Source organism: Battus philenor, unplaced genomic scaffold, assembly GCF_028537555.1.
Source record: "Battus philenor isolate CCGP_79_NKW_IND1 unplaced genomic scaffold, ilBatPhil1.0.hap1 SCAF_16, whole genome shotgun sequence".
Taxonomy (NCBI): Eukaryota; Metazoa; Arthropoda; class Insecta; order Lepidoptera; family Papilionidae; genus Battus; species Battus philenor.
Window position 1 is genome coordinate 13,659,490 of NW_027181678.1, and position 16,986 is coordinate 13,676,475.

Sequence of the window (16,986 nt, forward strand, 5' to 3'; positions counted from 1 at the left end):
CTGCTCACGTATTACTTCAGTGTACGGGAGTAGCACCCTACATGGCTACTGGTCTCTGGAGATGGAGATCGTCTTCAACATCAAGGGTCTGTTGAGGAATTGGTCGCAAAATAAGCGCACGGCCGCTTGGTTACGGGAACCAGTCTGAGATAAGACAAGACCAAGCCGAGGTCCTGAATAAAATTGTAATTTTAAAACAAACGTATAGTTTACCTGCTGGCTGTAAGTGGTAGGTTGATGCTGCAGAACAGAAGATCGGACACGCAGAGGGAGAGAACGAACATGGTGGTCACGTGACCCCTGAGCTTGGGGTGCATGAGCAGAGCGACTGTGGTGATGAAGTTACCTGTAAAAATGCATTCCTTTAAAATAACCTTAAGTGTGATTAAAAAAAGTATTGAATGGGAGATTTTTATGGGGAAATAAGATTGAAAATAGGGAATGACCCTTGAAGTTTTCAAGAGTTTTCAAAATGATTTCTTTGCAAATTAAAACTTGCATCAGTTGTAAGTACACGTTGCGATTTATTCCTAGAATGACGATATAGGTGACTTTTGATGTTGAAAGCGAAATGAGATTTTGAATTAGTAATTAACTTTTTTTTAATTAGAATAAATATGTTTGATAGTAAATAAGGTTCTATTTCTAGGAAAAAAACACTTATAAAAACTATAAATCAGACACACACAGAGCAAAAAATTGAGCGATTTTGCCAATAATCGAGTCGATGTCTTTGACACGCTATACATCCTTTAAAATGGTTTGGGCTGAACCAACAGACGCTGAGCATATGGTATGGATAGTTCTACCAACCTATGAAAAATTACCAGACTTCCTAATGTCCGGGAGTTTAAATGGAAATATCAACATAGTTTTTGATCACATTAGTACATTTGCAATGTTTTTAAGAAAACATCTTTACATGGTAACACTGTAAAATGGTATTTTATAGATTCAATAGTGTAGTTCAGTGATTCCCAAAGTGATCTATATCGACCCCTAGAGGTCTATGACAACCTGCTAGGGGTCTACGTCAGCGAAAAAAAAATTGGGAGTCCACGATAGTGGATCTCAACACATATACTGATAGTACCTATTTACTTATATCATACTATCTTATAATATCAAAACATTTAGATTATTTATAAAAGTACCTATGAAGTATATATTTTATGTAATTATATTTATAGTTTATTTTATGTTTATTTAATATTACGTATATTTTACATAACAGATACAAAATTTTATTTTGAGTAGTTTTAATTTAAATTCAATTAATAAATGTATAAATTAACATGTGTTTTTTCTTTAAGTTTTTAATACTAAACTTCACTACAGTTAGAAATTTACAGGAAATCAATATCAGGGGGTCTACCCAACACGAAAAAACGTGGCAAGGGGTCTACGACACAAAAAAGTTTGGGGAACTCTGGTGTAGTTGAAAGCAGTCAAAATGTCTTTCATTCCCGTAAATAACTTTAAGTGTAAGTGAATATAGCCTGTGTCCGTCCAAGATGAACAATACGTCAGATAATGATGGGCCGCCATTCTATGTAGATTACTATTCAAACTACAAAAACAAGGGTGGCCACGATTTTTATGTATGTACACCAATACCTCGCTTTGCGTCGTTTTGTTTTGCGTTTTTTTAGAAGTTGCGTCGCTGCTTAATTAGTACTAATTTTCGCTGTGCGTCGTTAGATTTTCGAGGTTGCATTGCTTTGGGTTCGAGTCTTTATTTTTTTTTATTTTTCTTTTTTTAAGATGGTAACACTTGTTTCTAATTGCGCCATGCCATCAAAACTCGGGGAGTCACTTTCTAACTAAAAATCAACGCAATTTGTATACAGTTTTATTTTCACTTTCTTTTGCTAATTTTAAGAGTTCAGTTTCAATTACGTAGTGTGTTGTGCTTTTTTTAAAAGAGAATAATAAGTTTATATAAATTTTGTTGTGTTGTTTCTGGTAACAAATAGGTAAATATTATTCCAATTTATTTATTGGCAGAGTTATATTATTTTTGTTTTTTATATGTTTCCTTTGTTCGATTTTCTTTTAAAAAAGTAGTATCGATAGATAGATCTGTGATTGTTTATTATTTATTTAAATTTTATTATTTCTCTGTTTTGTTATTATTTCTGAGGCAAGTGCAATCAGTCTGTTTGATATGTTTGTTTTTGTGTTCATAATTATGTATCACACGGTATTTACTATAAGCATATATAAATAAATGAATGCTATGTACATATGTATGTATATTTATGTGTGTTTGTATATGTGTTAATTTTGATGTTATAACCAACGCCGAAATATAATATACGGCTTATTATAAGTGTATATGCTATATACATATGTATGTATGTATGCGTATTTTTGTATATATGTATGTTTTGTCTATATGAACACGTTTACTACCCGTTATTTACCCCTCCAATGTTTCCATACTATGGTTGTCTGAAAGAAATTGCTTCGTGTGATATCGTGTGACCGCCTGTTGTACTTTTTCTTTACTATTATATTCCTAGCGCATACAATAAAGGATATTAAATAAAAATAAAACTATAATAATACACAAAAATATTTTTTGCATTTTTTCGTAAATTTAATTATAATGTCAAAAAAACTGTATTTGTTCTAACTGTTCGTTTTTTTTTCTATAGATCATCATTATTCCACCCGTTGCACCTCCACAGCTGAACATAGACCATTCCCATTAATTTAATAATTTCTCATGGTCACACTAGTCTAATGCATTATACTGCGCTCATAATTGCGTACAATTATTGTTGGCTGAATACCGGGCTATCGGTCGTACGGAATCGAGTTCCGAATCGACTCCACTCGCCTTACGTCATCTTGCATTATAATTTTGAAAGCTTTATTAGTGTAGATCTTGTATATTAAATATTACGAATACATATACAGGATGATAAGAAATGTGATACTTTAAAATTGGTGAATGTATATCTATTATCTATATCTATTCGCTGTCAATTAATATATGTTTAAAATTTCTATTTTTATTTTCAGTCGATGGAAGGCCACAGCCAGACACCCGTAAAGATCGCCACAGCGACTTCCCGCGATCTTATGTTGTCAGTGCATTTAGTTGGCAACCTACCCTATATTCTTATTACTACACCAATACCTCGCTTTGCGTCGTTTCGTTTTAAGTTTTTTTCGAAGTTGCCCCACTGCTTAATTAGTACTAATTTTCACTGTGCGTCGTTAGATATTCGAAGTTGCGTTGTTTTGGATTCGGGTCTTTAATTTTTTTAACCATTCTTTTTTTTCTACAAGATGACAACACTTTTGTTTCTAATTGCGCTATGCCATCAAAACTCGGGGATTCCCTTTCTAACTAAAAATCAACGAAATTTGAATACAGTTTTATTTTCACTTTGTTTTGCTAATTTTAGAGTTCAGTTTCTATTACGTAGTGTGTTGTGCTTTTTTTAAGAGATTAATAAATTTATATAAATTTTTAAGTGTTATTTCTGGTTACAAAAAAGGTAAATATTTTTTAAATTTATTTATTGACAGAGTTATATTATTTTGTTTTTTAAATGTGTACTTTGTTCAGTTTTCTTTTTAAAAAGTAGTATTTTCATAACTCTGGAACCTATCTTCGATCTTTACATGGTTTGCTATAAAAAATCTTAATTCACTTTGCGGCATTTCAATATGCGTTGTGTTTTTTTGGAACGTAACCACGAAGCAAAGTGAGGTATTGGTGTATATAAAATTAATTACTAATTAATATCTATTCCTGTAGACTTTGTATTGCCTTCAGTTATTGACCAGTCGCATTCTAATAAAAGAAAATAGATTAATTTAAAATTGATCACTTTATACAGGTGATAGGAAATATGTGTAAAAACTAAACTGATGTAAATGAAAGTATTGATCAAGTCGTGTTCATTTAAAACTTAAATAATTGTATTAATATTACTTGGCTGTATAAACATATGTTCTTTGCCTAAAGGATTATAATTTTAAAAAGTTACAACACGATGACAAGCGAAAGATGGCCGAAGCGTTCTAAATTTGAAAGCGTTACTCATTCCCGCCATTTATAAATGCTCAACGCCGGCTATAAAGTACCGATATAATTTATGTGTTATTATATCACAATGATTTATATTTTTTTCTTTCCTCACTCTATACACTTGTCGGATGTAATAATTCACATTATGTACTACTATGTAAGATTTCAGAGATTTCGTCATTAATTAGAAATAAACATGAGGTTTATTTTTTATTATATTTTTAATGATACGTAGAAGGAAGTGAGAAACCGACAAGTAATTGGGGCCTTGTAAAACGCGAAATATATCACCGCTAGAACCTCCGCATTTCGAAAAAACGACGGACCCTTAAGTACAGCAAAGTACCTCCATCCGAAGGTACATTGTTGAGGTCCTCGGAAGAGACGATGCGTGCCGCTTCCAGTAGATATAGAAATCTTGGAGGTGGGTCTATGTCCAGCGGTGGACGTGCCATATCGAAGTAACAACACAGTAGATTTTAAAAGTTAATTTTCGCATGGAATAAAGGTGATGAAATATGATGTACCGCCCAAAACGTGGGCAGAGTTCCGCACATGCAGAGATGCGCAGTGCCCTGGAAACGTCGACTAAACTGAAAGTATATATGGACAGCTTCGCCTTAATGATGGGCGACGACAACCTTCGCCCATCATTTCTATCGTTTGCTCGCAGGGTGGTAAGTAATGTTATTAAAAGGAACAAAACCAAATAGAAAAACTGGAACCGAAAGTGAAATAAATGCACATGTAAACGAATGTATTAAAAAGTTCAAATCCAAACAAATCTGTGATATCAAAAAATAAAGATAAAGATTGGAAAATAAAAATGTACCTAGCCACCTAAAAGTAAAAAGATGAGTAAATGTAGGCGTTAAAAGCAAGAAGGAATGAAAGAACAAAAATTGCAAGATATTGTGAATGATAAAAGGAAAGAATAAAAGAAATTGAGAAGTATGAAAGTGAGTGTCGAATAAAGATAATAACTGTGAAAAATGTTGTGTAAATAAAGTCCCTGTCCCAAACTAGATAGGGGAGGTACAAGAGGATCCCAATAGCGGGGACCATAAAAAAAAACGTTGGCAGATAACCTTGTTAAGGTAGAGGAAATATCAAGAGAATGCCTATGCCCAACAGTGGACGTCTTACGACCGAAATAACGTTGATGATTTCTAAGTAAAGAAAGTAATAAAGTAAAACATTTCTAGCAGTAGAAGTAAATAAATCTGGGGATCTATATATATCGTGTTTAGTATTATGTCCCCCATCCGTATAGATAAAATTAACAATTTTATTAAATGTCAACACCAACCCTCACCCTCGTATCAGTGTTGCCATAAAAGCAGACGAAATTTCGCCGTATAATTAGGTAACTTAATTAAAAATAGAATGTCCTATAACTTTTCAAATTAATTTATATTAAATATATATGTTCAAAAATGAGCATGGAATGGCGACCTTGAGAAATTATAGCCAAGGGCTTAAAGAGAGGATCTCAAGCAGAAAAATAAATATATATATATATATATATATATATATATATATATGTTTGTCAAAAAAACCTTTAAACCGCTATGTAAATACAAGTATACATACGTATTCTTGTATATATGTGTGTGTATAGTAATGTATTTGTATGTATGTACACCCTAGATTACCCACTCTTTCACGTCTCTCATCTCTATCCAAAGGTTGTCTGGTAGAGATTGCCTCTATTTATATATACATGTATATAACATTATATATATTTATATTTGTTATTATCTATGGTGTTCAATGAAGTGAAAATAAATAAATATACCACCTACTTCCAATCAGAATAAAGTGACCATTCTAAAATATGTTACATTATTTTTTTTTGTATTTAAATGCCACAGGTCAATGGCTTCTGGCTGTATAAAGTCAGCAACGACAGATAATAAACAGTTATTAAATTAAATTAATAATTTGAATTTTGAAAACGCTTATTACTACTATAATATCAATACGTGGTTAGTTTTTAAACCATTTACATTTGGATAGTGTGAAATATGTATTTATATATATATTATTTATATAAATATATATATTCACTTCTATAAGGCATTTACATCTATTCCTAATAATCATGTATATCGATTTACTTGAAAATCGATGAAATGTATACATCGATAATACTCCAAACGTTATATTATTTTTTTTCTGTATCGATTTTTTTCTTTTTTTATATAATGGAGATAACAAATTGCTTCGCATATTTAGAACCACTATTTATAATTTAATTTCGAATGGAAATAAATAAAATCGTTGCAATGTTCAATATTATGCAGACAGGATGATAAAAAGAGAATAAATTTTATCTCTTGTACGGTGATAATAGATCTATACACGGGATCTTGTTTACTAGGTTATAACATTGATGGGCAAAGATTAACTGGAGAAAATCAACGCTAGTGATGTAACGTAAAACATCGATAACAATATCGATTATTCTATAAATATATTTTTTTAAATTATTTAAAAGAAAAAACGTTTAATGTTTTTTTATTATTTAATTTACAATATATGACCTTCTTGTATTTATTAATTAATACAGGATTAGACATGTAATTTAAAAATTATTAAAAGATAAAGTTTTGTCATTGACAAAATTAAAAATGATTTAATGTGGAGGTATCATAAAAACAATTTTTTATATTTATATGTATATATAAATATATACATATATATACATATTTGTGGCTATATGAGCTCCAAAAGAGATACATAAATGTATATAACCATAAGCACTCTTAATGACATATTTATTACTGTGATCAAAAAGTCATTTAAAAATCTAAGGCATTAGGCAGGCAGGTAATTTTTTTCCAAGGTTACATATGTCTCTTTGTCAAAAGGTATAATTATCACCAAGTTTTAACACGTGTTTTTGTGAAGTGCTTAAATTTCCGTAAATGCATCACCTCGATTGCCATCATCAGCATTTATATATATATCGATGAACCTTGCGATCGCGTGCTGAATTTTACATCTAATTTATTTCAAGATTTACCGAATTGATAGCATATTACTATGATCAAAAAGTAAAGTGAAATTATAATTTAAATTAAAAAAGTATTATCAGAAATTGGAATATCGTTTGGCTCAGTTCAAACCAATTTTAAAGGATGTTGTGTATTTCAAACGCGTGATAGCCGATTTTTCGATGTCACAGTGCATTGTTTTTCGCGACTTTTTTTTGTTAAAAACCAGACTGATATCTTTCCTTAACCACCGTATCCACCTGATTTGGCTTCGTAACTTCTGGCTATTCAGCAAACTCAAAAGGCAAACGTGAGGACTAATTTTTTTTCCTACGTTGGTAGTAGTGTCTACAACATTTGCCAAGCGTCCATTTTCCCATTTTAAAGAATGTTATGTGTCTCAAGCGCGTCAAGTCTTGATTGGTCGATGTCATACTGCATTGTTTCTTCAAAATTCGACTGATATTGTTCGGCAATCACCTTATTCGCCTGATTTGGTTCCGTACGACTACTAGCTAGTCAGCAAACTCAAAAGGCCAATGCGAGGACGTCGTTTTGACAAGATTGTAGAGATTAAAACTAAATCTAAGAAGGTTTTGAAGGTTATAACGGGAGAAGACTATTCCTAGTCTGTTTTGACGAGTGGAAAAAGCGTTGACAAAAGTGCGTTTTATCAGACTGGGATAATAAATAAAGAATTTACATTTTATAAACAATTTCACCTTACTTTTTGATCACAATAATACGTAAATCACATCACTATATAAAAGCAATATGGACACTTGCATATTTATGCTAACGGTTTGATTACTAACCGCTTTCTAATGATGCGCTTGCGCATAATGTATGTGTGTTTAAGATAAAAGCATCTATTACCGTGGTATGCATTATATGCTTTAATTATCGATGTATTACGAATGTATTTACTTGTATTACAATTCGTTAACAGAATAAATTCTGTAAATGTTTGGGACAAGTGTCTTTACTTTGTATGCTTTTAAATATATATACGGATATACAGGGTGGAATTTTTTAACGCCACCTGGAGGGAAAGTACTGTACATACTGGAGATGGATAATTTAGGTTAAAAGAAACATCCTTTATTTTTGAAAAGAAACAGAACTGCATTCACAGATTTTCGAAACGTGTAAAATCCGAAAAAAAAACACCCTGCACTTTTAAGGCATCGATCGATAGGGTCAAACGTAAGGATCACATCTTTCTGAAAAACGTGGTAAATTAAACATAAGTATATATATATATATATATATATATATATATATATATATACTTATACGCTGTGTGATATGATACGCCATTCATGTGGAATTTAACAACAAACACACCTTTTTCAGTTTTATATTTTTTTAAATAAAATAAAGTCTTATTCTCTTCTCTTATATTATACTAGCTGATCCCGCAAACGTTGTTTTGCAAAAAAAATTAAAGTTTTTATTTAACAAATAAAAATAAGGGTTGATCGTAGAGGGGTGAAAATTTATGGTTGTAGGTATTCTTGTATGCTGTATCATAAAAAAAATAAAAACAAAAAATTTCGTTAAAAAAAAAAAAATTTAAGTGTGAACAACCTTTATCACTTAGGGGTATAGAAAATAGATAGTAGCCGATTCTTAGACCTACTGAATACGCATATTAAATTTGGTAAAAATCAGTCAAGCCGTTTCAGAGGAGTTCAAGTTCGAACACCGTGGCATGAGAATTTTATATATTAGATTAACTACGTGCCGGTATAAGTCCCGTTAAAATCGTTGCAGCCATTTAAAAGGTCAGCCGGTCTTACACCAAAGCAAAGGCCTCTATCAAAGATCCCCTTGATACCTGTCCTGGGCTGCCAGCATGCAGGGACTTTCCGTGGCCATAACTATGTCTTCAGTTCGCTTACTGTCGACTCTACCCACACCGCATATTAAAATGCTATAAGCGTGTAATAACGTCCAACCGTGACAAAACCACTTTTTTTTGTCTTTTAATGGCCCCCGCTATTGGGGGCCTCTCGTACCCCCTATCTAATTTGGGACAGGGACTTTATTTACACATAATTCTTTCAGAGTTTTATCTTTATTCGACACTCACTTTCATACTTCTCAATTTTTTTTATTCTTTCATTTTATCCTTCACAATATCTTGCAATTTTTGTTCTTTCATTCCTTCTTGCTTTCATCGCCTTCCTTTCCTCATCTTTTTACTCTTAGGTGGCTAGGTATACTTGTATTTTTCAATCTTTATGTTTATTTTTTGATATCACAGATTTGTTTGGATTTGAACTTTTTAATGCATGTCTTATATTCTATTATTATTTGATAAGTTCGTTTACATGTGCATTTTCGTTCCAGTTTTTCTATTTGGTTTTGTTCCTTTTAATAGCATTTCTTACCACCCTGCGAGCAAACGATAGGCATGATGGGCGAAGGTTGTCGTGGTCCATCATTAAGGCGATGTTTTCCATATCTACTTTCAGTTTAGTCGAAGAAACCACTTGAATTCGGTAGAAATACCAAAAAGAGCATTGATTATCCGTACCAAAAAAAAGCTGCGACTTCAAAGAGCCAATCGTTGTTATGACACGCCGTACCAATATGGCGGCGACGTAAACAAATATAATTTCATCGCTTCCCCTGAATGTACAGCCGTAGGAGCGTTATGACTAGTGACACCATAATATTTGATTAAATCGGGACATGTCCTGATTTTTTATATTACATTCCTCCAATACACCACTATACTTCAATTTTTTGTCACAAATATACAATATAATAATTGAATACTACATGGTATCGGTAGAAACAAAATGTATTAATAAAAAATTTGCGATCAGTTTGACAATTAAAATTGTGAACTTAATATTAAAAAACTGATATAACGTTTAGTGTACCCGGCGATATATATTTCACATCGTCCTTTGGAAAGAGAAAATCGGCTAATTCCGGCTTCATAGAGCACTATCTCTGTCCCCACACTACCGACGTTTTGTCAATTGTTGTATTTCGTGCGACAAAGATAACTCTCCACGAATCCGAAATTAGCCGATTGTCTCTTTCCAAAAATCGATGCGCAAATTTATCGCCGGGTACTGTAATTTTATTGTTCTAATAGAAATATACATTATAATAATTTAATATTACATCGTGTCTTTAGAACCAAAATGTTTAACAAATAATTTGTGATGGGTTTGACTACTAAAACTGTGAACTTAATGTTAAAAAAACTACTATAATATTTAAATCTGTTGTAATTATCGTAAAGAAAATTATTTTTTCTCCATTAAGATAAAAAATTCAGAAGATTTTCCGGTTCTTTTATTATTGAATGACCCCCATTTTTGGGGGTTTTTAGTTCCCCCTGCCTTGTATGGTAGGGACGTTACAAATTCAGTTAAAAAGAGTTTTTCAATTTTGTATTCTACATTTACTTTCGTCATTCACATTATCATTTATTCATTCCTTTTTCGCTTCACATGATCTGTCATTCTTTGTTTTCAGATCTTCTTTCTTGCATCTCCTTCCTTCTATAATCTACACTATTTACCACAAATTATTTTTCATCACAGACTCTGTATTTATTTACATTTCTGTTCTTATTTTACTATTTAGTGCTATGCAATTACTTTTATTTTAAAAACTTATCTACCTTTTTTTCTATTTCTGAGTATCGTTTCCTTTTGTTACATTCTGCACCATTTTTCTGTCGAATTCTAGGAATAACGGGGCAATTGTAGTCACCAATAAAGGAGGATTATCCGATTGGAACGCAAGCTATGGTTACCGTACATAAAGGCAGCTATCAACTGGTATAAATCGATTATGTAAACAATATAATCACGGTTTATAGACATTATATGTTTGCCTACGCTTATCTCACGTTACCGGATCACGGTAATTGATTTGCCAATGAATCATACCGATTTGATTCTATTTACATATGTACACGTTAAAAAAAATTAAAATTACCTTTATATGAGGCGTGGTGTTTTAAAATGTGAATGTCGCTGGAGGCGTAAGTGAAAAAGGCCTTGTACTGCACTCGATTACCAGTCTGTTTTGACCCTGTACCACGAACATTTTTTTTCTTTTTAACCAATGGACGCCCACTACAAGGCATAAGGCCTCTCCTAAAGATCTGCCTCCTAGAGGGCTACCAACTCAAGGTCGCCACTTGAGGACCTCTTAGCCCCAACTTCTACATCATCTTCAATCTACGTCGGTGACCTTGGTTCAGCGGATCACCTCATTTCGGATTCGATCTCGCAGCGAAACGACACATAGCCCTTTCCATTGTTCTCTGAACTTGAGCTTTCTTATGATGACCTTCGTAAGTGCTCACTTCTTGGACCCCTATGTCATCACCAACAACACACATTGGTCAAAAACCTTCGTCTTCAAACATTGCGGTATTTTGAATGAAAAGATAACGGAGGTTACATTACGTAAGTGTGAAAGTACCAGTATTTTTGGTAGATATTGTTTTGAACTGCATTACAATATACGCGAAATATTTCCCAACGTGGGACTCACACCACACAGTGGGACAATTCGATGGTAGACTGGAGACTTAAACTTGAACTTTAGTATAAAAATTATGTATGGCGTGGCGCAGAAAAGGTTGAGAAGCACTGTCTTTGATTATCGTATTTTTAATTTAACTCCTTAAAAGCCAACTCAGCCAGCTTACGTCTCGTATTTAACAAAGTTTTTTTTTTCTTCCGACAACATTACACGGAGAACGCACTTGTTTTAAAACAGTACCGTCTTTTTTTAACACGAAGCATATGAATTTGTATTTACTCTCATCCGGTTTTATTCGAAGTAAGAAAAGGACCAATATTTAGCCACTTCCGCACATGCAGTGGTAGTCGTGCAACAAATTTCTTACTGAAACTGTAAAAGCCTTACTAAGAGAACTGACATCTTCGAAACAATAATAATTCAAATATCCGTTCTAAATTTAAATAAGTGATCTATTTAAAAAAAAATTGCTAAAATGCACTCACCCACAACACCAATGACGCTGAAGATACAAGCGCAGACCGCCGCCATGATGGTCGCTTCACGTGGGTATATCGTGGCAAGAGTCGAATTATGAATAATCTCCTCCATTATTTTTTTAATCTTTGACTTTAATCACAACTAAAACCTTTTTGCTCCAAATTTAAACAGGAATAAATCATTTAACATTTTTTTAAATCCTTTTTCGATTACTTTATCGTATTTATAAGGTATTTAAACTGGTCCGGATTTCTTTCGTAATTTTTAACGTAGTATTGTTTGTCTGAAACAAAAGAAAGAATGTTTGTAAATATGTTTGATGTAAATGAATTCACGTCACTGTCTTATGTTAGAGTGTAAGCTGTTTTGCGCTTCGTGTTTCGTGTGTATTTTTCAAGACATTAAAAGTATATAATTGTTTGTTGAACGACGAGAGAATTGACCTTTAAAGTATACAATGAATACTGTTTTTTAACATGTGTAATTATTGAGTTAAAATTATTTAACTCGAAAACTATTGGACATAGCCTTCTCTGTTTTCGTAGCCAGCGTGTAATGACTCTGAACCGTACTGAACGTTCTTCGCTGCGTCGTGGTCTCCATTCCAGGCCTCATCATCAGCCATCTGTTTTGCGTTCCGTGGCCAACATTCCCCCACTTCAACTTGCAAATCAGCTGGACTATATTGATCACTTTCATTCGTTCCGGCTCTTTTAAGTTTAAAGAAGTCTCCCGATACATAGTTGCCTAAAATTATATTTTATATTATACTTCATTATAGGCAGTGGCGTAGCTAGGGGGTGGCGAGCGGGGCGGCCGCACCAGGCACCACAAGCAGGGGGGGCACCAAAGTTGAAAATATTTTTTTTGAATGATGAGTAATGAAATTTTAAAAGAAAAATAAAAACCATAATTTAAAGTAAATAACATAAAAAGAATATCGAATTTTACTGTTTTTGTGCTAAAAAAGTTGTAAAATAATATGAACATTGAAAAAAGTAAACGGTTACAAATTATAATATACACAGTGTTTAATAAGCCTTTCATTCGCAAAACACATAAAGTGTTTTTTAAAAGGGCCCTAAATCACAAAAACACATATCTGTGTTTCGAACTAGTCGACACTTGATTTTGAAAATGTGATTAATGACTTTGCAGGCCAAAAAGCGAGGAATTTTCGTTTTTAAATTTTCCCAATAAATTTTATTAATATCTAATGTTATTTTAAATATATTTATTATTATTTTGAACAAAAAAAAATATGTTAACTACATTCTGTTCTGGATTTTGAAATTATTTAGACTCTGGGGGGGGGGGGGGCACCAAAGCCCAATCTGCCCCAGGCCCCAAATACCATAGCTACGCCACTGATTATAGGCCTAGACCGTTGATTTTAGACTACTGCCAGATTTGACTAGTCTGTTGTATTCATAATAAATTAATGCGTCATATTTTAAAGTGAAGTAAATGTGTAAACAAAAAAAATATTCTATTATAAGTACTGACCGATACAACTGTCAAATGAGTGAAGTTCGCGACAATATGTCAAATGAGCGGAGTTCGCGGCGAACTGTCAAATGCACAGATTCAATGCAAATGCCATGTACATTATGATTGCTGTCTTACTTATTCTCCTTAAAAACCTACAGAGCATTAAGTGAACTTTAAAAAGGAGATGAATGTAATTGACAAAATCATTTTAAAATATTTCCTAATATAAACCCAACACCTAATTGTAATTTAAGTGGCGTGTAAGGAAATTTGCACCATGTGTTGATAGAAGGCGCCAAGAACAGAGTTAGATCAGCAATTTCAATATTGAAATTAAGACAACTAATCTATTTAGTCGGAAATTAAGTCGGAAGCGACTAAAAGATTTTGCAGATAGGCGTCGCGTGTCATAATGGGATTAAAATGCCCAAACATGGATCCCAAACTAAAATAATTTCAGCGGCAGGACGTTCACAGCTGGACATGGGTTTCTATCGATTCCCCATAGGACCGGATGAAAGTCTGCATTCAACGACGATTTTATCACACTAAAATAATATCATAAGCATTTGTTCCACGTGTAAACAAATCTTTGCAACAATCGTCAACACAACAAACGTAACAAATCAAACAAGAAATATTATAAGAAGAGTGTAAAAAAAAGAATTATTAAAAGAATTAAAACGACCCTGTCCTTCCCAAAAATAGAGGTACAAAACGCCCCCAATAGGGGGGGTGGGGGCATAAAAAAACAAATATTTACGATAATCAACAGGTATTTAGAACACATGGATATGGTACTGCAATAACAGTGCCATTGAGCATGTGGGTGAACGCAAGTTTTCATGCAACAATAACTTCATAAAATCAACTTTTGCCGCGTGACTTAATAAGCTAAACATTGTTTAACTGTAAACAACAGGCAAACAAAATGCTATTGTAACATTCTTTTGTTAATTTTTACATAATCAGTTTATCTTCTATGAGAGAGAAATATAGATCCTGTATAAGAGAGAGGAATATATATCCTATATAAGAGAGAGAAATAAAGATCCTATAAGTAGTATAACAGTAAGTGTAAGCAGCTATATATTAGTCCCTTTCTTAGTTACTTAAGTATTTTTCACACTACAATTATCACAGCTTTAATAAACATTTTTTTTGCCTACTTGTTCCTTTTAATGGTTTCTACTATGAACCTTCTGCAGTACTCTAGAAAAGTCCCGCGACTCTCCTCTTTGTCCATAAGTGATGCGATGTTCATCATCACGTTTGCCCACAGACGCCCGCTACAAGGCGTTTGCCTCCCCAAAGATCATCACGATGACCGGTTTTCGTTGCCCACATGTAAGAAACCTTCTCAAGTAACGTCTACCGGCTCGTGGCTGCCACTCGAGGACTTCGGTTGCACAGGTGACGTGGTCTGCCAACTGCCACCTCACATGAGCAATTCTTCGAGTTACGTACGTAAACTTTTTTTAAAAAAAGCACGCAGCGAAATTCCAAGTATATCCCATTCAATTGATCTCTGGGTGACCTTGGACATTTTTATAAATCCCAATTGATCACGTTTCAGATCCATAAGTCATCACCAGTAACACACACTTCATTTCAGCAAATAAACGCCTATTGCAAGGTATAAATCTTCAGTAAGAAAAGGACCAATATTAAGCCACTTCCGCACATGCAGTGGAAGTCGTGCAATGAAATTCACCGCCCGCCAGCCCGCTGATAAATGCGTATGCGGCAAACAATGCGAATCACACAACCGCCACCACCAAATTACTCAACACGTGTTTCACCCCTCCACGGGGCATCTTCAGGAGTTATGTTACATCGATTAGTGCCAAACACAGAGTCAAAAAAAGGTATAAATCTTCCTCAGAGATCGCCTCCATAACCAATCCTTACTATGACGACAGTCCTTCTAGTGGAACATGCACACTAATAAAAAAATACATAACACATATTAATAATAATATCTTGTAACATGACTAATATAGAATAACATAAACTTACTCTCAGATTACCGCCAATATATAATTTTGGCGGGAAAGTCCGCCATCTTGATCAGATAACGTTTTTAACGGCAATAAGCATTCTGTCAACGTATTTTATTGGCACGTATGCCCTGTGTAAACATCGATGGTTGACTGGGGGACGATATTTACATTCCTAATCGGTACACCGTCCAAAATTTACTGTCCTAAAACTGTTCGAATTTGCGACAAGGCCGCGAGAATGGGAAATCATTTCTGAATAAAAAAAAGGGAATATCAGTCTGTGTTTTTTGTTGATTCTTCTTAAACGATTGCGTTCAGGACCCTAGTATGTTTAAGGTAAATTATGCCATTCTAGAAGAGTTTAATCTGAGTCTAGATTATATCACATTGAGCATTCTTATCATCTCTTAACATCACCAGCTTAGACGGGTTTGAAGTTGCACCTTGACTAAATTACTTAATTTAAGAATTAAGGTGATTATAACTTGAATTCTTTTTTTAAGTTTGAAGGTTGTCACCCTCCGATGTTGAATTATTATAATTGAGTGACAAAATAAAAAAATACCTATGACTTTATTACGTCTAATTACGACACAAAAAAGACTAATTTAAAAAATATTAATAAAGGTAATTAATAAAAAAAAACAATTCTAACATGTTAATTTAAAAAAAAGCAAAATTAAAAACATTCATAAAATATTGTATCAAAAATAATAGAATACAAAATTAATGAGGAAAAAAACAATTTCAAAATATTAATAAATAAAAACGGAACAAAATATACATTTCATACATTACAAGTAGGAAGTACTTTTTAAAACGTGATGTCTCCTGACAGTTTGGTACAAATTATATTTTCGTAAAATCTAATCTGAACATGATATTTCCATTTTTATATAAAAATAGAAACACAATTTGAAATAAAAAAAATATAAAAAACATAATAAGGTTTTACATTTATCTATTTATTAGAACTTATATTTTTAATTACATAAAGTCCGGTTATTTTCCGTTTTTTATTTTTTGCTAAAAGTGCCTTTTCAAAATCTACCTTGAAAATTTTAGGCCTGTTTCATTCCTTAAGAAAAAATTAAAAGCATGAAAACTTTTTGCTGTCAAATGACCATACCATTGAAGTTGTTACGCTTTTAATCGATCATCCTGTATATGAAACGGGTGGTAATCGTTTTATCCTGACAATTTGCCGCGCAATTGAATTATATCAGTCGTATCCATTACGCTGTTAGTAAATTAGCGGTGACAATACACGCGCCACTCATCTATATTGAATTTACTTCCGTCGTCGATTTTCCCGAATATGATGTTACACACACGTTAAGAAATTCTAGGACAGTGTCTCCCGAACCTTTTTTGTGCTATTCTCCATAGAAGTCTATCTAAAATTCTTTCAGTCCTCTATGTATTATATTCGTCTCTGGAA

The 16,986-nt window shown here is 33.0% G+C and overlaps 1 protein-coding gene across 2 annotated transcripts in view; it reads right to left on the reverse strand.

Annotated features, from left to right (window-relative positions):
- Tre1 (Trapped in endoderm 1) overlaps positions 1-16,986 on the reverse strand; it is a 63,486-nt gene that overhangs the window by 23,805 nt on the left and 22,695 nt on the right. For both annotated transcript variants that reach the window (XM_068762293.1, XM_068762292.1), the window contains exons 2-3: positions 12,057-12,334; positions 214-346 (exon numbers count right to left, since the gene is read on the reverse strand). In XM_068762293.1, the coding sequence (XP_068618394.1) occupies positions 214-346; positions 12,057-12,162 (239 nt within the window). In that variant the 5' untranslated portion in view covers positions 12,163-12,334. The remainder of the gene's footprint in view (positions 1-213; positions 347-12,056; positions 12,335-16,986) is intronic.